General features: G+C 36.4%; 2 protein-coding genes across 3 annotated transcripts in view; one reads left to right on the plus strand and one right to left on the minus strand.

The window, feature by feature from the left end:
• The window catches only part of jam3b (junctional adhesion molecule 3b), a 54610-nt gene extending 35389 nt beyond the window's left edge, over positions 1–19221 (plus strand). The window contains exons 2-10 of the mRNA XM_078531954.1: positions 2806–2871; positions 4987–5097; positions 7210–7356; positions 9391–9593; positions 12444–12543; positions 13563–13670; positions 14242–14260; positions 15058–15121; positions 15449–19221. Of these exons, the coding sequence (XP_078388080.1) occupies positions 2806–2871; positions 4987–5097; positions 7210–7356; positions 9391–9593; positions 12444–12543; positions 13563–13670; positions 14242–14260; positions 15058–15121; positions 15449–15484 (854 nt within the window). The 3' untranslated portion in view covers positions 15485–19221. The remainder of the gene's footprint in view (positions 1–2805; positions 2872–4986; positions 5098–7209; positions 7357–9390; positions 9594–12443; positions 12544–13562; positions 13671–14241; positions 14261–15057; positions 15122–15448) is intronic.
• A 1847-nt stretch (positions 19222–21068) lies between these two features.
• Positions 21069–25199, minus strand: part of ncapd3 (non-SMC condensin II complex, subunit D3) — a 75682-nt gene continuing 71551 nt past the window's right edge. The window contains exons 35-36 of one of the 2 annotated variants that reach the window (XM_078531932.1): positions 24911–24944; positions 21069–22977 (exon numbers count right to left, since the gene is read on the minus strand). In XM_078531932.1, the coding sequence (XP_078388058.1) occupies positions 22897–22977; positions 24911–24944 (115 nt within the window). In that variant the 3' untranslated portion in view covers positions 21069–22896. The remainder of the gene's footprint in view (positions 22978–24910; positions 24945–25199) is intronic. The other variant, XM_078531943.1, reaches the window with a different exon arrangement.

Below are 25199 nucleotides of genomic sequence, written 5' to 3' on the forward strand. Positions count from 1 at the left end.
CATCCACAATTTTTGCATTATTGTGTTCAGGTGAAAGGCATTCCTGGTGGAAAACTTCACGTCACAATAAATTGAAGAACATAAATTTGCTCATGGTTTTACTATTGTAATACTTTTGAATTCCAGTTTTTCCTTTATTGGCAGCTGTTAAGCTTTTGGAGTTGAATGTTTTATTGACAACAAGATTTCTCATTTCCTTTTGTAAATTGTTCTTCCCTAGCCTAGTGATGGAAAGGGTGAAGAGTATTAAAAATTGGAAGTTCTAAATTTGATTAAAGAGGACCTGCACTAAGGATATTATCTGTTTCTAATTTTTGTCACTCTGAAGGGGTTAGGGTATTACTTATGTTCCCTAACACTTCTGTTCTGTATTCAAAAAGGTGATTTTTATTTGAGCAAAATCTGTAACTATTATACATGAGCACCTGTGAGTTACTGTGCCCAAGATTAACAATTACCTTCTATAGCTCACTGGAGATAAGGTGGGATGTCCATCAAATTCTGGCATCTTGAAGGTGGAAAACACCACACCAACAAACTAAATTATATTAAGTTATTTAGAGGCTATTAATACACAAGCTAAATGATACTGAATCAACATGGTACTTGAAAAGAAAACTAGGATCAGTCCATAAGTATCTAGAGCATAATTCCTGCAAAATTTTAGATCAAAGCCATGTTTGTAACTTTGTAGAGCCACCAGATGTGATGATAGATATTGAAAATCTTAGTCAGCCACAGTTTGGATTTCTGCCAGACTGAAGAGACAGACTTTGGGGAAATCTTTCAGTAATTAATGAGTCCAAAAGCCTCAAGTAAGAGATAGCAATCATGCATAATTAAGTAAGAATTATTACCAAACTCTTGATAAGCTAGTGATTACATTTTATCTGGCTTCCAAATAACTATTGATGCTTTGACCATGTTGCACCTATCACAAACCTCTGTATCCTGACTATTTCTACCATCAGTCAAGCTGACCTGGTCCTTGCACCAGGCATTTTCCAACTTTTGGAGCAAGTGGTGGTTGCGTGGGGTGTTAACTGATACGTTTCAAAGCAAGTGAATGTGCATGACTATGAAGAAATACACGCTAGTGTGAAAGTCCTATGTAATTGGAAAATTGCCATACATGTTGCATCATGTGTGCGCAACAAGTTTTTGGAATGTCAAATTGATATTGGCACACAATGTCGATATTGCTTCTGGGACCTCATTAATGTCCTACCCAACGGCTTATCCTGTAAACCAGTGAAAGGAAAGATAAACATAGTGATTGATGGAGAAGGAAATGGGGTGCATTAGAATCAACTTAGAAATAGAAAGAGACATTGAAAGAGAGAAAAGAGAGACAAAGGAAAATTAAGAAAATAATTAAAGTATAAACAGAAAAACAGGGCAATGGAACCCAGTTGTATGTGGGAATTGTTATATTGAGGAGTTAATTATTGAATGGCAGAATAGATGTGCAAAATGTACAAACGTTCTTGACCCATGAAGCATTGAACTAGCAGTCCTGACAATTGTGACTTGGAACACATGGTTGGTGCATCGTTGCAGTGCTTTCACAGGAAAATAGAAATTAAAGACTAATGACCCATTAGTTGGCTTTGTACCAAGGAGGCACTTACATCATACAATGATGAAGAGGTTGTTGACAAATAGCAGCAAACAATCTCTCTTAATCGGTCTGCAATGGACCCAGAACTATCCTGAGGAGTTCCCTGTTGGAGGAGAGCTTTGGGAACTGTAGGACCAAAGTAACCTTTTTCCTCCCAAGCATGCAACAATTACAACATCGTGTCTCAGATTATACCTTTGAATTTTCCAAAATGCAATTTACCATAACATAAATAGACCATCTGTACCACTGCTGTAGCACTCATTAAGATTCTGACAGATCTACCTCAACTCCACTTTCTTACCCTATTCTAATATTCCTCAATTCTCGTAGTGCCTGAAAATCTGTTGATCTCAGTTTGGCTGAATGAGAATCGACCACCCTCTAGGATAGAGAGTTCCAAAGATTCACAACCCTGAGTGAAAAAAATTCTCATCTCAATCCTAAATGGGCAATTTCTTATCTTGAGATGTGGCCCCTACTTCTAGTTTCTCCAGGCAGGGAAACAGCCATTCAGTATCTCTCGTAATGGGCCCCCTCAGAATCCTGTACGTTTCAATTAGATCACCTCATTCTTCTAAACTCCTGAGAGTATATAACTATTTGTTTTCTCCTCTTAAAATCATAGAAGGTTTATGGCACAGAAAGAGGCCACTTAGCCCATCATGTCTGTGCCGGCTGAAAAATTAGTCCACCTTCCAGTATCTGGTCCGTAGTCCTTTTAAATCCAGGCACTTTTTAAAGTAGTTGAGGGTTTCTACCTCTACTACCCTTTCAGGCAGGGAATTCTGGACCTCTACAACCAGAGCAACTATAAGCAGTCATAAAGCAACCCTTTTCCCAGGAATTAATCAAGTGAACCTTTATATACTTTTCCTTAGGAGCAGAGACCAAAATTGCTAACACTGTTCATGAAAATAATCTATCTGGCATCGAGCCAAATTTGCAACCAGAAAATTTCCATCCGACACAGGATGGATTGAGTGGCACAAAAGTGTTAATGTGAAAAAATCTGGCAACTTGAAAGTAATTTTTATTTGCTGACCACAACTTCAGATTTTACTCACCTTAGACCATGTGATTTCAGCGTGGCCAAGTTTTGGAATTTTTGGAGACAACTTACTTTCTAATATTTATGAAAGATTGTCAATAAAAATAATACTTCATGTTCATTTTCTGTTCAGGTTGTCAAATATTGGCAGGAAGTGTAACAACTAACAACCCAAACCCTGTGGTAAACGAGTTTAGCGGTAAGTAGAATGGCTTTTTTTCTTCCCCACCCCTGCAAAGTTATAATACACTACCCACTTTGCATTTGTATTATATTTCCTGCATTTTCCCGGCTCCTCTATAGATTTGTAAGCAAGTATGATTTTGAATGAGACATTCCTGTGATTTAAACAAAAATCAAGTTTTTCTCTCAATATATTAAAAAACCTAGTGTTATAACTTGATGAGGCAGAGCATCTAACAGCACCTGTCATTGATTAGATTTTCCCTTGCATCTCGAGGATTTTAAATTATTTGCATGGCAAGTTGCTGAAAGTTCGTTGTGGTAATGTCAGTTGGATGAACAGGGCATTTAATACCTGAGTGAACAAGGCAAACAACTATATCTCTTTAACCAATCAGAATAAAGTGTCGTGAAATAAATAGTGTAAGAGAAGGAAGTGGCAATTCGAATGAGTGAATTTAATTTCAAATTGGGTACTGAAAGACAAAGGAAGGTAAAAAATTGAATTGAGAGAGATGAGACACAAAAGGAAAGTGGGACAGATGCTAAAATATAAAAGTTAATTTTTATATTTCCAACAACATTTTAAAACTTGAAGTAATGAGACTCCACGCTTGTAATAGTTAATTTTCAGTGCCAGAGAGGTTGACTGGAAGTAATTAACACACCATGACAATAAGAGCACTTATGCTTAAAATGTTAAAACTTTTAAGCTTAATATTCACAATTGAACTGCAGCAACTTCACGCTATTCAATGCAGTTCATTGGTGACATTGAGAGCTAAATGCAGTTTTCACATAATTTGACTAGCAACTTTTGGATGCACTTTAACCACAACTGCCTTGCGCATGAAGTTGCTCCAAGAATTTTCTCATAAATAATAAAAGCACCCTAACCTCATATTATTTTGAGAGCAAATTATAGCCCAAAGTGTTCGTTTTACATTGCACAAATTTTATTTTTTTTAAAGTAGTTTTGCTTTAGTTGAGACTTGTCTAACCTGGTACATTTGTTCTTTCCTCCTCCTTTGTCTTAAGTTTTCCCCCTGTCTGGAATGCTTCCTCCTACAATCTGCCCAGTTTGTTGTACTGGCAAACAAGTACACAGGCGAGATCTGAAAATTCAGTATGGAACATGCAGAGACTTAGAAGAACATGATAAAATGCGCCTCCCTGCAGATACCTTGAAAGAAAATATTTACCATTAGGATTTTTGGACAAATAATGTGTATTGAATGATCCTCCTACAACAATTATTTTCTGTGAATATTTTCATCACACAAAGTTAGTCCAGAGCAAGCAAGAAAAGTGGTACTTAATTTTCTAAAAGTGCTTCAATGCTTTGTACTTGAATCCCTGCACTTCTCTATTTTTCACTGAATTTTTACATTAAAGAAGTTAGTGGAGGAAAAGCTAACCAATTTTAGCTGTTTGCTGCTTAAATGACATTTTGTGTTCTGATTGCAGATACTGGATAGTGCAATGACTTGGCCACCTTTCTTTTAAACTGGGGTTTAGGTTAATTTGTTGGGATAAAAGGTCTCTTTGCTCAGTTGACTAAGGGCATATGTGAAATGAGTTTGAGCAGTCTTCAGAAGGCATGCTGACAACACATGCCTCCTCTATTTAGCATTGGCTGGCAATCTTATTAAGGGCACATGATCACTTTTCCCTCTAATATCTCTTTGCTGTGTATAGCCAGCTTGTTGCACTGCATGGTTCCTTTAAGATTGTCACAGCTGTGCGCATCTTGAAGGGAATGTTGGTTGTGTGCAGCTTTTTTGATCCCTGTGCAGTACATTCCAGATTGCTGCATGGCCATGCACCCTAGTGAGAGCATTGTCCACGATGTCCTATGATGGAATTGGAAGAATGTCACATTTGTACAGTAGGGCGTATTCTTACATTGGAGATGGGGCACAAATGTGAAAAGCAAAGGAAACATCTGATCTCTGTGCTTGATTTAATGTGGCTGATGACAACACTGGATACACAAGGTGAAGAACATTCGTCTACCCTGTGCTGGGATTCTTCTCTATTTTGAAAACAATAGTTCACATTCAACAAGTCACATGAATTTTTCTGTATTCAAAAGAAAACTTAAAAAATTAATCCTGATATTTTATTCCAGAAGTTTTGTTATCCTGCATTACCACCTATGATCAAAATGATGAACTTCGTGTCGAATGGAAGAAACTCAATGCTGGCACAGATTTAGTATATTTTGAAAACGAGCTTCGAGGTGTGGTCTGATTTTTATATAATTATTTCTAGATAAATAGGTATAGGATGTGCATGTGTTGCTGATTTTTATTTTGAATGGCAGGTATTCCTGAGTAATGAAACAAGCATATCCTGCCCCATAACCAACCTTTATATCATAGAATTCTATCCTTTTTTTGGTGGGCAGATTAGACAGGAGAAATGAGGAAGCCTGAGAAACAGAAGATCAGCTAGTGTCTTGGTGTCAGGGAATATAACATTTCTATAACTGATACTTTTGTCTTTGTAATATGTTGTAAGGGGATTATAATATACAATGCTACAATCAAATCATGATATATTTGGAAACTGAGATTGAGTCAAGAGCTGAGGATGGCAAAGGTTTAACACAGTTCAAGAAAGGGGAAGGGAAAAGGCAGTTATCTTCCTAGTTTTGGTATTGTAATATAAGATGAAATTTGTGACCACTTAAGGACATAAGAACACTTAAGGTATATCAAAATCGGTATGAACTTGTAAAAGTAGCTTATACTTGGGAATTATACTTGAGAATTTTATTTGAGGAAATTACTGCGTAAATGAAAAGGAAGGCAATATGTTGTGTATAGATTTCAAAAGACAGTTGATAAAGTGTCATCTTACAAATATTATGAATAGTAAGGCATGTAGTATTAGATTATAGCTGCATAAATAAAGCAGTGGATATGGAACTGAAAATGAGTAGGGGATAATGGATATTTTTAGATTGGAATGTAAATACTACTGTACCTCAGGAATCTTTTGTGTTTTTCCCCATTTATATAAATGATTGGGCCAAAGAGAGAGAGTGAATGATTTCTAAGTTGATACCAAATTGTAAACTCTGTGCAAAATGAATAAATATGGACATTATATAGTCCTGTGTACAGACTTAAACAGATTGATTAAATGCAGAGGTTGACTACCTGGTTGGGAGTGGGAACCTGGCAGGGGGCTGTAACAATGGGTGGAGAAGATTCCATGGCTTTGTGGTGGGAGGGAAGGCAGGGGTTTTCTTTGATTGAAAAATTTTTGGGATGATGCTGCTGGGGCTTCTATAAAAATTGGGGAAATACTGTCAGCTGGGAAACCCTAAGGGCAACTCAGTGGGCTTGATGAGGTGGTGGTGGTGTGAGGAGAACTCCTGCTCTTCTGAGCCTGCAAGGAGTTTGAATACAGGAGAATTTTAAAACTTACCAAGTCACTCCTGGTCAGTCAGCTCCTCTGCCTTGTTGCTGCTGCCAAGCAGTCTCCCTGCATGGGCTTTAAAATTACCTTGTGCTGCTGATAAAACTTTGGTGGGGGGGGGGGAAGCTGGTGGTTGCTAAAATCATGCTTGTCATCTTTAGCCCTTGCCACAGACTCTGCTTTCATCATTAGTTCCATGTAGTTCATGATCACTGTCTCAGGCTGAACCAGAATGTTTGCAACTTTGGCATCCCCTATTTGCCTTTTGAGATTATGGTCCCATATCCTTTCTGTCACAAACCATCTACCCCCACCCCGATAACATCTTGGGCTATCTCTGCCCTAACTTGGCTCATCATTGTCACCCCCAGATATGACTATTTCAGTACTGGCCAGCCTGCCCTTGCATTAATTTCAGCTCATCCAAAACTCCTCTGCCCATATCCTTGCTTGTACCAAACTATACTTAAACATCACCCTGTGCTTGCTCACTTGCATTAACTCCTGACCCCACCCCCCGCACGTCAATGAAAACTATCATGTTCAGCTATCTTCATGGCCTTTCCTGCCACTCTCCACCCCACCTCCCCATCCTGCTACCTGCCCCAGTTCTGCAACCCTCCAAGCATTATACCTTTCTCTAACTCTGACTTCTTATGCATCTCTCATTCCTTGCCCTTGGTGCCCATGTCTTCAATCATGTATGCCAGAAACTCTGGAATTTCCTTACTAAATATTCTACCCCTCTTTTCCTTAAAACCCCTTTGACCAATCTTTTAGTCACTTTATCTAATGTCTCCTCATTTGGCTTGGCGTTTTTCTTTGACAATGATGAAATGAGGTGCCTTGGGATGTTCTGGCTTTGTTAAAGATGCTTTATGAAGGTGAGTTGTTAGATTTTTAAAAAAAAATTGTTTGTTTTTAGGAGACTTGATTGATCGCGCAAAGTTCAGGGAGTCGTCTATATATATAAACAACGTGACTCGGAAAGATACTGCAGTATATCGCTGTGAAGTTGTACACAAAGAAAAGGGATATTTGGGTGATGTTTCTGTTAATCTAACAGTGCAAGGTACCTTTTTGTTACTTTTTAATGTGCACGATCAGGTTGCTTCTGTATTTTTCCGTTGATGATTTTCTTTGTTCCTGCGCCTGCATGAGCGAATTTCAGATTTTAACCTCAGTCCAAAGTAAGGGAAGCTTTAAAATAGAATCGATGTTTTGATGCCTGTTTAAAAATATATTACCCAGATGGCTTACATTTTTTGCTGTTAATGTGTATATATTTGTAACAGATAAAGGAAAAAAGCCACATTTTAAGTTTTGCATTCTCAGGACGGCCCAAAATACTTCACATCTAATTAATTTTTTTTTTTGAAGTATTGTCACTTATTTTCTTAGGGTGAATCCAGGAAAGCTTGAGCTAGGTCATTCAGAATTGATGCCAGGAAGTACTTCGTGACATAGAGTAGCAAAAATCTTTCCCCCCTCCTCTTTTCTCCACCACTCCCTCTCCCCCAGCCACCATCAAAGATTTTTGAAACTTAGTGCAAAAAAACTAGCAATCCATGATATTAAAAATTATGGAGTCAAAGCAGCTAGTTGGAGTATGATATAGATCAGCCGATATAGATCTGTGAATAATGGAAGAGGCTGAATGGTCTATTCATTTATACCTTTATATTTTCCATTATTTTGGAAATACTTTCAAGAAGTTCTCTGCCCCTGTACCCAGGTCTGCCCTTCATTTTGTCTTGGTACTTGAATTCTAACCCATTCCCTCAGCTTGCCTTATTCATACGTACTAAATAGACAAACACATTAGGTTTTTAGGACTGTTACTTCCAAAATACACAGCCACTCTGTCAATACACCTTGGAGCACTACATTCTCCCATTGCAGCTCAAGGCTGCTGTGTTCTGTTGAGTGAACTAGATGAGCTTACAGGAAATTTTGGCAATATTGAGAATGACCAGCCTTGATTTTTAAAAAAATTCTCTGTTTGCAAATACCTGACTTTATTATAATATTCAACACCATTTTTGGGTGGTGGAATAAAATGTCAGGATTTTTTGATAATAAAACTAAGCACTCAAAAGAACAGGTTATTACTTCCTTTTTGTAAGTACTCTGCCAGTTCAGAATCGGCAGAAGATGGTAGATGACTTAAAATTTAGGAGTTAGGGATAGGGATTTCTATTGTCTGGAACATTAATTTGGAGAGGCCTGCTATTTATGGTTAGCTGAGATGGGGATAGACCATGACTCTGGATCTGGGTCTTGCGTATCTCGTGCACCACAGAAGAGGCAAGGGCTCCAAGAATGTTTGATTAAATGTAAAACTAGACATGGTATAAATCAAAACATGGATGAACCTGAGAAGGAAACAAAAAATTAGTGAGACACAAGAGTAAATTAGAAGAAAAACAAACATTTTATTCTTGCAATGCTACTGAAAGTGAGTAATTTTAATATCTAATCAGGTATATAGCTACCTATCAATGTTAATGTGAACTTTATTTAAAACTCCTGTACATGTTTGCTATCTCGAGATATAATCTCAAATATCAAACAGGTTTTATGCCATTTACCAATGCATTTCCCTTTGTGTGACAATCTTAACATTTTGTATGCATGAATTTTTTTTTGGGTTCTACCTCATGGTTACTGAAGAATAATTCTTGACCAACATTTTGTAACGGGAGCTTATGATTGCATAATTTTATTAATAAATTTCTTGTAGCATTGCCTGCAGTCAGTTTTGTTTTAAGTAGGAGCAGAAGTAGCCATTCGGCCCCTCAAGCCTGTTCTGCTATTCGATCATGGCTGATTTGTTTGTGTTTAAAAATCCACATTCCCATCTATCCCTAATAACCAGCTGATGAATGCTGCATTGTAAATCTGGACTGAGTTATGTGTAAACCTGCATCTGTATTACATTAATATGAGATATACTGCAGGTGATATAAATTGGGTACTCTGAACATGAGCAAAATCTTGCTGAAATTAATGCTTCTTGCATTGTAAATTTACCAAGTATGTATTCTGCATGAGCTGTAAATTCAGTCTTATGATATCCTGCTTAACACTGTTTATTTACCCACAGTGAAACCAATTGCACCAAAATGTGCTGTGCCTAAATCAGTGCCAGTGGGGAAGACTGCAATTTTGACCTGTAATGAACACGAAGGCTATCCACCATCCACGTATACTTGGTACAGAAATGGTGACATTCTCCCAGGTGACCCAAAATCCAATCCAAAATTTCTCAATTCTTCTTATAAAATAGACTCCAATACAGGAACTCTGGTAATTTTTCAGCATCTTTATATGTGTATTACTAACCCTCCAACTTGCCTTAAAAATAATCAATCAAATTTGAAAAGTCTTTGGGGATCATGGGCGATGTGGGAAGTGTTTGCAAACCTTTTATTAGGAAGGCAAAAGAAATAATGCTATCTGATTTTAAAGTAAAATTATGCACTTTGAAATCTGGCCTTGCATATTAGACAAATTAATACACTTGCCACTGTCTTATTTCCAAGATGCTAGTTGCTCTATAAAATTTAATTTAACATGGTTGTGTGATTTATACTGGCATGATGGCCGTTTATCTTGGTGAGTTGCATAGTACTATGTTATATATCAACTTAACTCAGCCGTTGCCTGGAATTTTGAATATGGGCATAATTCAGGTTGACAACTTTAGATATATTCCTGGAAGTTTAATCACATAACCACCTACCACCAGTTGAGCCTCCCTGTTTTAATTAATACATGAATGTAATTGTGATTTTCTCCTGGATTGCTTGGAGTAGTATTCAGGAGATAAGTGATGCCTGGAGACCCCAAGGCAAGCTTAGTTATGTCAACACATATCAAAGTGACTTTAAAATGAAATATCGTGGTAGATAGTTTAATATTTAATCTTAAAATTTTATATTTGAGTTTCTTTGTGTTCTAACTCATTATAAACATTGATTCCTGACCAGCATGGGGTTGGGGGGGATGTTTTCTGACTGCATGTTTTTATTATACTGATAAATTACCTGTAGCATTGCCCCCAGCAGTTGATAAATGCAAGTTTCTTCATTTACAAAATGGTGATAATTGGGTAAAACTCATCAGATACTCCAGACTACCTAGTTTCCACAACCAAACCACTGTGACCTTTAACTTGGCAAAATTGAATGGAAATTGCTGACTTCACAATTTACAATGGCAAATATTGAAAGAGAAGTGCTGTTTCCTATTGAGGTATTTGATAAGATTTGTGGAGAGAGAGCACATTTCTGTTCAAGCTTTCCATTAATAGAATATGCAGTAATATAAAGCCTTTTTGCAATAATTTGGAAATACAGCCCTCTGAGCAGTAGATCATGGGTTCTCATCAGTAATAATTCAATTGATGGACTAGCATAGTCCATTGTGGTATTGTTGGGTGACACTCAAGGCCAAGGCCATCTCCAAAGAGAAGAAAATTTTAATATACCCTTTTATATACTTCTGTGGTCTGTTTCACACCATGAGCAGTAGTATGTGATCACAATTGTTATGGTGCAGAAGGATGTCATTCAGCCCATATCTGTGCTGGCTCTCCGAATGAGCGTTATGACTCAGTGCCATTCTCCTGCCTTTCCCTTGTAACCATGCACATTGTTTCTATTTAGATAGTCATGTAATGCCCTCTGCAATGCCTCAATTGAGCCTGCCTCCACCACACATCCAGGAAGTGCATTCCAGACCTGAACTTCTTGCTGTGTGAAAAAGTTTTTTTCTCACATTATGTTTGCTTTTGCAAATCACTTTAAATCTGTGCCCTCTCATTCTCGATCTTTTTACGAGTGGGTACAGTTTCTCCCTATCTGCTCTGTCCAGCTGCCTCATGATTTTGAACTCCTCTATCAAATCTCATCTTAGCCTTCTCCTCTCCAAGGAGAACAGTCCCAACTTCTCCGCCGATGCTGCCAGACCTGCTGAGTTTTTCCAGGTAATTCTGTTTTTGTTTTGGATTTCCAGCATCCGCAGTAGTATTTTGGTTTTTGTTTTTATTCTCCAACCTATCTTCATCCCTGGAACCATTTTTGTAAACCTCTTCTGCACTCTCTCCAATGCATTCATTTTTCCTGAAGTGTGGCGCCCTGAACTGTACATGCTAACTCCAGCTGAGGTCTAACTAATGTCCTATACAAAACAAAAACAGAATTACCTGGAAAAACTCAGCAGGTCTGGCAGCATCGATGGAGAAGAAAAGAGTCGACGTTTCGAGTCCTCACGACCCTTCAACAGAACTGAGTATAGTTAGGAGAGGGGTGACATATAAGCTGGTTTAAGGTGGGGTGAGGGTGGTTGTAGGGACAAGCAAGCAGTGATAGGAGCAAGTAATCAAACGATGTCACAGACAAAAGGATCAAAGAGGTGTTGAAGGTGGTGATATTATCGAAGAAAATGTGCTAATTAAGAATGGATGGCAGGACACTCAAGGTACAGCTCTAGTGGGGGTGGGGTGGAAAGACTGACAAGGTATTAGTTGTAGATTTTAAAATAATGGAAATAGTTATTTTAAAATCTACAACTAATACCTCATTCGTGTCTCACTCATCTGCTGATAAGCCTCATCCATGTTTTCATTACCTCTATACTCTACTGTTCCAATACACTCCTATAGCTGGTCTTCCACATTCTCCCCTCTATAAGCTTGAAGTCATCCAAAACTTCTTAACTCACAGCAAGCTCTGTTCCCCTATCATTGATCTTGCCCCTCCCTATCTCTGTAATTTCCTCCAGCCCCACAACTCTCCAAGAAAGCTGCACTAATCTAATTCTGGCTTCCTGTGCATCCCTGATTTTAATTGCTCCACCATTAGTGGCCAGTTGCCAAGGCACCAAGCTCTGGAAAACTCTTGCTACGCCTCTTTGTATCCTTTAAGAGACTCTTCAAAACTTTCATCTTTGACCAAGCTTTCTAATTCTCCTTATGTGGCTAAGTGTCAGACTTTGTCTTATAATGCTTCTGTGAAGTGTCTTGGAACATTTTTTTACATTAAAGGCACTATATAAATACAAGTTGTTGTTGAACAAGTAGCTTTTAAGAAAGAATTTTACTCATAAAAATAAGTTAACTATTAAATTGATAAATGTGTGATTTTATTTTGGCAGCGCTTTACTGTCATCTCAAAACTGGACATTGGAGAATACCACTGTGTTGCAGAAAATAATGTTGGACATGCAAAGTGTGAACCTCAGCATATGGAAGTCTGTAGGTTGCCCAAATCTGTTTTTAGTATTCTGATCAATTGTAAGATAGGTTGTTTAGTATTTTGATCAGGAAATTACAAATTTATTTCACAATTTGTGGCTAATTTCTTTTGCAACTTGGGCGCCAGTCTTGGTTCATTGGCCCCATCAGACAGGTTGAGGGCTTGAGTCTCACTTCATGATTTGACGATATAATCCAGGTTGACATTTTGGTACAGTACAGAGGGAGTGCTCAACTATCAGGGGTACTGTCTTAAACCAAGGCTCTGTCTATCTTCCAGGTGGATGTCAAAGATCCCATGGTATTATAATTTTAAAAATGCACCAAATAACATTGCTTAAAGTGATTGAAATAATGTTGAGGAAAGTAGACCAGTAAATCAATTAACTTAGATATGCCAATCAGTAGGCAGTGAACTAGCACTGGACGGGGTGGAAAAATATTGACTTATACTAAATTCATCCACACTATTATTATCTATTCTATGTCAAAATTGATGAACAAATCATAGGATTCTGTTTCAAAATACATTAAAGAAACTGATATTGTTCTCAGTGGTGAAATCTTCTTGCTCCTTTAGGTGGCACTCACTGACTAGAACTTCTAATGTTAAAGACCCATAGTAACTAACGTTGGCTCTGAATCAAACAGCAGAGCTATTAGTTTCCTCCATAGCATATGTAAGCATGCAGTTGTATTACAAAGCAACTGAGTAGCAGTACAGAAATATATTGCCTTTAGCGATCTCAGGGTAAGGGAGGAAATTCAGGTGATATGAACTGTAATGGTTCTTCACAGTAAATTAATTGAAAGCCATTGCAAAAAGTACTGGTTGACTGCATCCCAATTCCTCTCCCACTTCCTCTTTGCTATAAAATTGCCCTGTGAAACACCTTATATTTTATGAAAGGTTCTGTAAAAACATTGTTGCATAAGTAGTACATTAACTGTTTCTAAATACAATTGCTGAGTGATTATTTACAGTATGAATAATTTGTAATGTTCTTGTCATCCTACAGACGATATCAATATTGCTGCAATCATTGGTGGTGTTCTTGTTGTAGTCCTTGTTTTAATGATTATAACCATCGTCATCAGACTTGCATATAAACGAGGATACTTCGCAAGTAAGTCAGCTGCACTCTTTAAAAAGTAACCATCTTTTGAAGAAACTTCTGGTTCCAGCAATCAAGGGAAAGATGTTTATTGCTGTAATGTTATTTTTAATACAACATAAATAACCAATGAAAAATAGTTGCATGCTGTTAAAGAGATGGCTGATCTAGCTAGTTTAATACGGGTCAGAATGTTATTATGGCATATTCTGTGGCCAGCAGTAGGCTCATTGGAGGTAATGTGATTTGTATCGTGTAACTAAATAAATATTCTACTGTTTCCTATTTGTAGTGTTAAAAATATTAAATCATGTAGTCTGCAGGTTGAGCATGGTTCAGTAGTAAGTAATCTCTTATCTAGAAAGGCCATTGTGTAACACATTATTTTCATTTTATGATAATGGAAAACCAATAGAAAGATAATACATGTATGGATCGCAGATCGTTATAGAGATCAATAATTTTTCATTTCAATTTAATTTAATAAAAGTAATTTTACTCAACTTTTTTATTGCATTACCAATGATAATTTCTATTTAAATACTGTTTTCTTCTTCACTCCACCGCCCCCATCCCACCCTAGAGAAACAGCCTCCAAAAGGGTGAGTTGCTTATTCTTGCAATTAATTTTTAACCCATAATAGACATCTGTATACTAGAAATAATTTAGTCTTAACATCCAAGGGTAACATTTTGAGCAATGGGATGGCAACAGTAACTATAATCGTGGAACAATACAACATAAGAGGTCATTTGACCCTATGCCAGCATTTTGAAAGAGTTCTGCTGTCCGTTCCTCAAGTCTTGTAAATTTCTTCCCTTCAAGTATTTCTCTAGTTTCTTCTTTATAAAAAAAAATCTCATTCACTTCAACTTTGAACTAACAAGCAATTCAGGGAAATGAGTGTAATCAAAGTAGAAACTATAAGACCAGTTCTACAAAGGGAGTGGCAGTCACTGGGAATTCACCATGGAAAATTGAGGCTATACTGCCCATGATTTTCAACTCCACATTGAAATTAATAATGATCATATAGTTGTGATTTCCAGTGATCACCTTCCCACTTAGTTTCTCTTGTTAACTGAGTTCACAATAAGGTGATGTACAGCTTCAAATGATGGCTGATCTGTCTTGTAAATAGGTCAGCTTGGAAATCACAAAGGCTTCACGATGATTTCAGAACACCCTGTTGAAGAAATGCTAGTGTATTTTAATATGCTTCAATTTTAAAAATATTTCATCAATATCGTTTTGGATAAATTAATTGTACAGGGTGGTTTATTTAAATATGATTCACATTATGTAGTTAAGCATATAATTAGATTATAATTTGTTTTAATAATTAACAAGGCTTTGTTATATTCCAATGCAAAGCAGTAAAGCATTTTTTTGTTTCAGTTACCAAGCTTCCTCTAAAGCAGATGATGTTGATTATGTCAGATCAAATCCTGTGGATGATGAGGTAAGATGAACGTTATGAACGTTGGCATGAGCCACAAAATTGATACTCATGGTACACAAGGGACTAGATGTAATGGGGCAAGTTCATTACTTTAGATAATTCAAAAAGATACATCTAGAATCTTAATCCTAAAATTCTGCTGATCTAGATCCACTGGTGTGCTGTGGCATCTTGTTTAATGAAACAATATTGCAAAGTTGAAGAGCCAAATGGGCTGAGCTCCAGAAAATGAGGTTCGGCCTCTGACCTGAGAAAGTTTCTCTGCACAACTGCGTGACTAATTTTTGTGTGAACTGCAATATAACTTGTTCCTTCCCTCCATTGTAGGGTGACTTCCGACACAAATCATCCTTTGTTATTTGAAAGAGGAGAAGACCAGAAAAGTGAAGACAACAGAAAAATACCTCTTAAAGGAACTCAAACCAGTAATGAATTTAAATACTTGTTGTTTTATGGGCCACAAATCCATAAAAGGTTAATACCAGAATCTTGTAATATAAAATTACTATTTTGCCAAAGCTGTTGACCACCATTTTCTGCCACTAAACAATGAAGTTTTTTATTCCATTTTCATTTTTGATACCGCATTATCTTGGTGCTCGTAATGAGATCCCCTAATCATCTGCTGCTGTAATATATGGCTAAGGGTCCTAAAATCTGATTCAGAAAAATAATTTTACATATTTAAAGTTTACTACTTCTTGGCCATTATCAATACATCAAAATCCAAACTGTAGGCCTAAATTTCTCACAAAAATAATTTACCCGTAATTGGTTCAAGCCTTTTGACCCATAAAATGGATGTACTAAATCATCAAGGTGAAGAATATCTAACGTGATGAATGCCTTTTCTTTTGAGGCCTATCCAGGTCCCATATTTATTTGAAATTGTGAAACAATTTATTTTTTGTAAATTTGTACAGAATATGCCCAAAATGTCACTTAAGTATTCTTTTAATTCATTAACCTGGAGCTCTCAGTAATTTTTTCCTGAACTTGTGACAAGCAAACTGCCAAGAAATGACTCTTAAACGTGGGATAAAACAGAAGTCTGTAGGAGATCACTGGATAGGAGAAGTGTTTTCAAAGATTCTTTGAGGTGCTCAGTACTTGTGATTCATGAATTGCTGTAGTTCATGCTGTTTAAATGTTAAGCTAATATGCAGCAATAGTTCATGGCTTTATAAATTCAAACCAACCAATTTGCCTGCCATAATTGCCCAGCACAGCCAGGAAAGCAGTCATTAAATAAAACTTTAAAGAAAGGATATTTAAACAGTATTGAATTTATTTTGACGTATTGTAGTTTTCCTCAATATATGCCTTGTTGACAAAGGAGTGATATTTCTAACCTGTTACATTTATAAAGAAATATATTTAAATGTCATAGCTTGTTATTGAGAAGCAATTTTACATTTTGAAAAAGCAGAGACTTTTGACTTAAATACAGCAAGTCCTGGAAAAGCTCAGGTCTGGCAGCGTCTGTGGAGTGAGAAACAGTTAACGTTTCAAGTCCAATAAGACTCCTCTTCGGAACTCAAGGCTTTTGACTTGTATGTTGAAGTAGCTTCCCTTAATTGAAGTGGGATAAGACAAATGCAGTCAAGTAATATAATGTAAAAAACTCTTGTTGGAGAAAATTGACACCCATAATGTTCTACCCTCAAGTTTACATTGCATCAGATTTGTTTCAGAATTAAATGTGCAACTTTTGATATTGTTCATTTGCTGATCAGTATGGAGATTTAACTTCCATCACTTCATTTTAGTAAGATTGTACAGTGGCATATTAGGAAGACTCCTTTCACAGCTGTAATCTGATTTTAAATTCATCTGATAGCTGTTCAAATTATTTTATTCACCCCATTGTTTTTTGGGATTATGAGAGTACTTTTTTCACTTTAATTGTGCCCCAAACGCAAATTTCTCTGGGGCATAAACCTTTTCATGGGATGGAGAAAAATGTCAACATTTAATCAAATTTTTATTCAGTTCTGTAAATTTAAATGAGTCTATAAGCAGAACAGCTTCTGGAATTAAGGAACATGATGGTCAATCTGCTACCTTTAACACCTTCCACCCTGACTTAAAAAAAAAACGAAGTTTGAGGTTAATACGTACTTACCTGTTACTTTTTGCTATCCAAGCAATTGATTAATAGCAAACCTTTTCAGTCTTAAAAACACAATTCAAAGTGATCTTTAACTATGCTTTTTGGACTTTAAAGTTTGAAACATTCTTCACAAGCTTTGCCATTAATTTTAACCTAGGGGCATTAAGCATGTTAATGAGTATCTCAGACTGTTAAATTCAGAAATACAGTATTGAACCTTTACTGTTCATAAACAATTGCAGCAGGTTGTCAGTCAAGAATTTGTTTCTGAAATTGTTCAATGTAAGTAAAAGGGTTGCTTCCAATAAATGTCCTATAGTCTTCGCCATATAATACAAATCAAATGTTAAAAGGACCTGCATTTATGTAGAACCTTGCATGACCTCAGGATGTTTTACAGCCCTTTACAACAATTAAATAAGTGTCATATTTTGTGATGTAGGGGGTATGGCAGCCAATTTGTGGACATCGAGGTTCCGTAAAATGCAGTGAGATATGACCAGATAATTTGTTTTGTAGTGGATAAATGTTGGCCAGAACAAGAATTTCTGTTTTTCTTTGAATAGTGTCATGGGATCTTCCATGTCTACTTGGATGGGCAGATAAGGCCTTGGTTTAACAGCACTTTCTCAGTTCTGCACTGAAGTGCCAGCCTGGATTGTGTTGAAATTGCTGGAGTGCGACTTGAACCAATGACTTTTTGATTACTCAAGTCTATAATGCAAACACAGTACTGATTGATGAAACCAGATCCATTTTTGTTTAATCATGAGTCCAATGATTGCATTTTATAGTTTAATATTTTTGAAATGATTTTCAGGTACCTTTTTTACAAATCCTATCACTAAGCACGCTTAATAACATTCAAAGTGATTCCTCATTTGTAGTTATTGCACTCATTGAGTCTATTTTGTAAAATGGTTTTGGGTGATGTGTGTATATTTTAAATGTGTTTATACTATAGCTACAACGAACAAAATATTTCCTTTGTGAGAAGTTGGTCTCTTTTGGTGTGTAGAGATAATTAAGTGAAATTATGAAGAATTGTAATCAATTGTGGTAAGCACTTTACTTCTAAGCTTCAGTGGAGTTCAGATGTTGATCTTCATTGCAATTTAAATATGTGTAAAGGTAGCCCCAGAAGATCAGAGGTTTATTTGTTCAGTGCTCATATTTAGTAAAATAGTGTAACATAGGCACATTTGATTACACCCCAAAAATCAGCCATTCTTCCCCATGAGAAGCTGTCTCAGGTCACACTTCAATTGATTGTTTTCCTTTTATAAAAAAAATCATGCAGCTCATGACCACAAAATGTGAAATCACCTTTTAATCCCATATATGAACAGAAAGTTAAATTTGCCACTCCTTCCAAGGTTTGTTCAGTTTATTTTATGAAGGCAGTGGAGTAACATTTCATTCTTGTTACTATAACTGTTAGTTTAAGCCTAATGTATAATGATTTCTTTTGGAAGCACATGGCTTAAATGTAATCAGTAGGTTTATTGGAAACTCATATCACAGCTAAATATATCAATCTCCTTATGGAATCCATTGTAAAATTTTAACGGTTTAGAAACGTAGGGGAATTTGGCCTGAAGTTTTTTTTCTGGATTTAGTAGTTTTCAGGGGAATGCAGCAACTGTACACCATAATCCAGTTTTGCCTGACTTAATCTGATCATACAAATTAGTCCTGGTAGCATCAGAATCCCTTAATTGCATAGTTTAATATTTTCAAATAATTTTCAGGTACCAATTTTTAAATAAATATTCCATCACTAAACCTGTTAGTGATTTTTCACATCGTTATTACACTCATTTGAGTTAGTATATTTTGGAAAATGATTTCTATTTTTAAGACATTTATATGGCTAAGCCATATGTTTTCCTAACCCAAGTTGATGTTTTGAGGGACGTTATTTATTACCTGCTTTAAGCTGTAGTAGTGCACAAAGTACCTATTAAAGAGTTAAATGTTGCTTCTGCTAGCACAACGATTACACAATGATTCACTTAAAGATTGTGAATCAAAGTTTATTAATTAAATACAAAAAATAAGCCTTGTTTTCCATATAAACAACTGTCATCCAGATTTGGGGGGCGCGGGGGTTGTGGACACAATGCTTGCCTGTACAGTAGCAAAAGTTCATAACAGAAGGCTCATTGCACTAGTACTAGCTCAGAGCTATTGATAGTCCTATTTTTCTGTCCTATCCCCAGGGAAATTATCCCTTTGCAATTTTAGTTCAGTTAAATTCTTCAGCTCAACAGGCTTATTGAGAGAGGAATGTGATTTCATGGCAGTCATACAAGAATGCTATTCGTGGGATAAGCTGAACCTATTTAACTCTTATGTAGGAGACGGGGTTCTACTCAATTGTGCGATGTCCAAATGATAGCGTCAGTCCATTTGCTATGAATTTATCAATGCCACTGTGTGCTTCTATTCAGTATCAAGTGCCTTTAATTAGAAAGTTAACTTCGCTCCTGGATATTTAGGAGTTGCTGTAACTGTCAAAGCTTTGGACTTGGAATCCTACCTTGTGCCAGTGTGTGGGAGTTGTTTCATTGGATTCTCAGTACTTTAAAACACTAAACTTGAGGATCAGAATACTGAAACTAGGAGAATTTCACATTCTACTTGTTCATTCCAAATCAAAATTTTGGTCCATTTGATCCTCATGGTTTTGAATTATATTACGCAAGTTTAGGAAGCTGTCATATCAGAGTCATTTATTGAGGCTCATTGAAATACCAAATTAATATTTTCTTTTCTTCCTGATCTTTGTTAGGCTATACACATGCTCATATGATTTCTCATTCACGTTCCTTCCAAGTTTTGCAAAGGATAATCTACCGAACTAAAACCTTGCACAATGAGCCTGTTATCCTAGATTTATGGAATAAAGCACAACATAAACATTTTGGGGAAAAAATGGCCAAGACTGACACAGCAGATTACCATCATCTAACCTAAACACCCACATGCAAGCTTGCCCCAAGGGTATATTTCTGCATTGTATAACTGGGCAATAGTGACAGGTTCCTGAGCTTTCACAAACTATTACTGTCTTAATATAGCTCAGGATGACAGGCGATGCTCTGTTTCAAGCTGGTATTAAAATTCAGTCTTGCATTTTTAAAGGGAAAAATATGATCTTAACTTTGAATATAGTTCAACTTCCATAGAAACCTTGATCCTGAAAAAACCTTTAACTTATTCTGATCAGTGCTGAGATTACATGTATCCTGTATTTTATTACTTTCAAAGAGAATGAAGTTGATACTACTCAGCATTTAAAAACAACTATTTCCCCTACTTTGATGGCCTACTGTACATGCAGAAGCCCATTAAGAGCTTGATGAAAAAGTTACATTGCTGTAGACAGCGGCCAAATTTAGGACTTTAAATCCACCAGCAATTTTAACACCTAAGTTAATGGTTAAAGAAAATTTAAGCAAATTGTCAAAATCTCAGATGGACTAAATTTGGTGAATAGTTTTAGTTAGTGTAAAGATGCAGAACTTAGACCTATAAACTAAAATGCCTCAATACTTATAGGTCGTCCTTGATAGTTTGGGGAAGGGAAAAATCAAACCGTGCATGAGTTCAACCTCAAGTTATGAGAACAAAAGGACAAATATGGGCACTGAAGATTTGAAATCCATATTGAATATATTCCCACATTTACACTTGTCCAAAACCAATTCTGAAAAGTTTGTATTGCAAGAAATTGTGAAATCTGGGCTATGCTGACTTGAATTAAGATACACATACACATTTAGAAATTAACTGCATGTTGTATTTAAACAAAATACTGAACTCAATTGATATGACTAACAATACATTTTTAATGTGTTCAAAATTAATAAAATATTACTTTTCTTGATGCTGGATTGATTTCATAATTCATTGAAATATATGTTACTTTGATTACAGCTGTAGCCTAACTAATTCTTAATTCTGTTCCTAATCCAACTTTGTTCTCAGTAAAAATCTAGCTTTGCTGAGAAACTTGTCTTTAGCCAAGCATTTTATAAATATTTAAAGCAGTATTAATTTAAAGTCTCAATTCCTTTTATACATTAAAAATATTCATTGTCAAATTGAATTAATTTTACCACCAATTAAGTCTACCTTCAAGTCCACTGATGGCATTTTGCATTTAGCAGACTATATACTGAGTATTTGTAACTTTCATCAGTAGTTTCCACTTTATTGCTGAAATGAAAAGGGGAAGTTTACTGTACCCCGCTCATCCAAATGAGAAATTGAGGCTTTTTTCTAATACAGTTCTACAGATACTGATTGCCCTTAACCACTCTTCATATGCGAGCTTGAGCATTGTGTGGATAGGTTTAACAGAACTTCAAAACCCAACCCAAGCTGCTGTTCACTCAACCTACATGCACTTAACAAGAAAGGGTTATGGGATAGCGAACAACAAATTTTACCCTCCCTTGCAGCCATCTGTCAAGCCAATACTTTGTCTCATTCAAGTAAACCATCGGTCAACCTATCAGTAATTTTGTATATTCTCTGGGCCCCAATAGAAAATTGCCCTTAGAAATTTTGCTTCAAGCTAAGTTTCATTGTTGATATAATGCTTGAATTTTATACCAGAGTGGCTCTGTAATAAACATAGTTGATACAAGTGTGGTAACTAATTCCAGCCACTATGCAGTACACAGCACCACCATGTGGCTTAAGGTCAGGCAATAATTTAGATACTAGTCAGTTATTTAAGTATTGATGTTTTGGAAGTGAGGATATATATATATACACATATATATATAGGCTTTCACTTTTTAAGTGATGCAAAACAGTAACTGAGGAATTGTGAATCATGAGCAATGAAAACAAAACCAGGATGGCTTGTGTCAGTTACTGCTTGTAATATTTGTATACAATTGAATAGGCATTAATCAGACAAGAACAGACTCATGATCATATACAGTTTGAAAAGGAGCAAAAATGAGATTTACAATGTTAATTGCTAAATTAATTAGAGGAAATTAATTCAGCCTTAGTCTTGCTCATTTAGCAAACCCAATGTGCAACAGATTGCTCATTCTGATTGTTTGTCATGCATCAATTCAGATATTTTACGTTTTTCCTTGACAACCCCTACTTCTGAAAGTATGACAAATTTGGATCTGATGTACTTTTACAATCGATTGCCCAATCCCAGCTTCCAGAAACAGATTATAGTACGCTTAGAGTCAAAGCAGTACCCAATTTTGTTAGTGTACCTTAATGCTCCAAAAGTGGTGTATAAACAATGTGCACCTAGTAAGATAACATGTTATTGTATTTCAGCTCAGGTTGAGTTCCTCTTATATTGTGTGGCAGCCTCAATTAAGAATCCAATGTGTTCATCAGCAAGTCTCTAAGCCAGAACAGTAGGACCACTGATGCTTGTTAGAATTGAGACTTTCCACAGAACTGAACAATAACCATGAAATTAGTCACAACTAGTTGCAGTCTTCAGTTCTCTGCTTACTCCCCCAAAAAATGTACAGAAGTAGTCCACCCTAAAATACTTTATCTTGAAGCAATTCTTAGCAAGAAAGCTGGAAGAGGGCGTACAAATTCACAAGCACAACTGTACAATACAAATTGCAAACTTCAGTTTGAAGGTCTTAAGGGACATTTTCTCTCAGATCTTGTTCTGCCTTGGGTTTGGTTTCCTTTCCTGATAACCGGTGATTCCACATTCCACTGGCGCGGGTGAGGAACTCTAAGGGAACAGATACATTTATGAAGCCTTTGTACTAAGTCTGATTAAGTAGGCAACCTCAATGAGTTATATCCATCTGTGACTTTGCTGTTTTATGATAGTCACAAAAAATGCATTATTTCAAATCTGCTAACCATTTGGAAACCTTCAATAAATGTTGTTGACCTTAAGCCAAGCATTAGACTTATCAAATAAAAACATATCTTCAATTTCAGTACTTAGCCACTACAGCAGAACACATGTTTTGAATGTATCACAAGCTAATATGGATGAGAAAAGTCACCTGACTCTTCATCTTTTGCCCTTTCAGCAGAAGGACCACAGGGTTTCCACCTTGGCAGCATCCAATAGGTTATTGCCCTTAATTTATGTAGAATGATGTTAATTGGTTGCAAGGTAGATAAAATAGGGAGTGCTTGGATTGGTGGAATCTGACCAGTGGTATTCCCTATGGAACTGTATTTTTCACAATACAAATCATTTGGATTGAGGAATAATGTATATAATATCTGCAACTTTGGACGTAGAGAAAAACTACTTTCTCTGGTGAGTGGATTAAAACCAGAGACAATAGATTTAAAATCACTGGCAAAAATCTAGAGGGATGAAAAACCTTTTCATTCAAATATCAGGATCTGGAATACTGCACTTGAGGAGGTGGTGGTAATTGATTCTATAAATTCTTGAAGTTGAGTAGATACTTGAGCAGAAGGAACTTGCACGATTATGTACAAAAGCAGAGATTTGGGACTAAGCATGACTACTGTTCTGAAGAGCCAGCACAGACACACTGGGCTGAATGGCCTCCTGTGCTGGAAGTTTATGATTAAAGTAATTCAGAAATCTTGTGGTTTTCTGCCTCCAACTTAGTTTTCATTTAAACTTGTGCAAATGTTGTGAATTGGCAGTTAAGTGTGTAGTCTCTAATTCAATACTATTTAACCTATTGTAACGTTAGGCTGACTGACCAGCTGAAACTGGTTCATGACTGAATTTGTTAAGAGTAGGAAGTGAATACATGAGAGCATACCAGTGGTTCTGATGAGGGAGCAGGATGGATAAAGTGTGAAAACATTATTTCTATTACAGGAATAAAGGAGAGCTGAGCAACTTAATGGATAAGTGACTGTTAAATTTATAATCTACTTACAATAAATATTAGTTAAGTATGGCAGACAAATATTGGATGTGTCTCCAACTGAAATAAATTGAAATCCTGAGATCAAGTAAAGCTGGAAAACAGCTTTCTTGAGTAACAATTTCAGCTCTCAGGAGAATGGGATAAAGTGAGAAAGGATGGATAGATCAAGAATCCCCTGAGCAAATTACCCTTTAGAACAAGTTTGAAGCACTTTCTTGTGAAGAATCAATGTGGAAGAGCATAGGGATTTATAGATTGAGGATCTCGGCATTAAATGCAGTACCACAACTGCACAGTCATTATGGCATAGGAGGAGGCCATTCAGCGCATCTAGTCCATGCCAGATTCCTATAGTGCAATTCAGTCCCATTCCCTTGCTTTATCCTCAGAGCCCTACAAGTTTATTTTGCTCAAGTGCCTAAGCAATTTCCTTTCAACATGTTTCCACCACCCTTGTAGGCAGTCAGTCCCAGGTCACTACCACTTCTTTGAAAATAAAGGATCATGGAACACAATTTGCCATAGGAGTGAATGTAGTTAGCATTTAAAAACTTAATATGTATGGGAAAGTCTAAATTGCTAACAGCAGCAGAACGAGGGAAACCAGACATCTGGTACCTGAGTGAACATGACAAGTAACCTCTCCTTAACCAGCGTGGAAAAGTGTCAATTAGAATGGGTGAATTAAATGTCAATCAGGTACAGAAAGAGAAATAAGGAGGTAATCTAATAGAGCACAACACACACAGAGAATTTTTAAAAATGTGTAACTGAAGGAATGGGATTCCTCACTTGTGATTTTTCATTACTGCTAGTCTCTCTGGTGCTGAAAATTAACATAGTTAAAAAGGTACATAGACAAATAGGTAAGATGTAAATTTCTGTAGCCAGTTTGGTCCATATTTACAGTGCAATGCATTTCAATAATGAATGAGAAACCAAGGTGCTGTTTTCTTGTTAGCAACTCCTGGATTTCTGTATTTAATCTCATCTTCCCTCATCTGAAGTTGCTGTAGTCTTTGCATAAAAATATGCAAATACTGAATCTTATCAGTACAATGTTAAATACAAAGTTATGTTA

This window comes from Cetorhinus maximus, chromosome 2 (genome assembly GCF_964194155.1).
Source record: "Cetorhinus maximus chromosome 2, sCetMax3.hap1.1, whole genome shotgun sequence".
Taxonomy (NCBI): domain Eukaryota; kingdom Metazoa; phylum Chordata; class Chondrichthyes; order Lamniformes; family Cetorhinidae; genus Cetorhinus; species Cetorhinus maximus.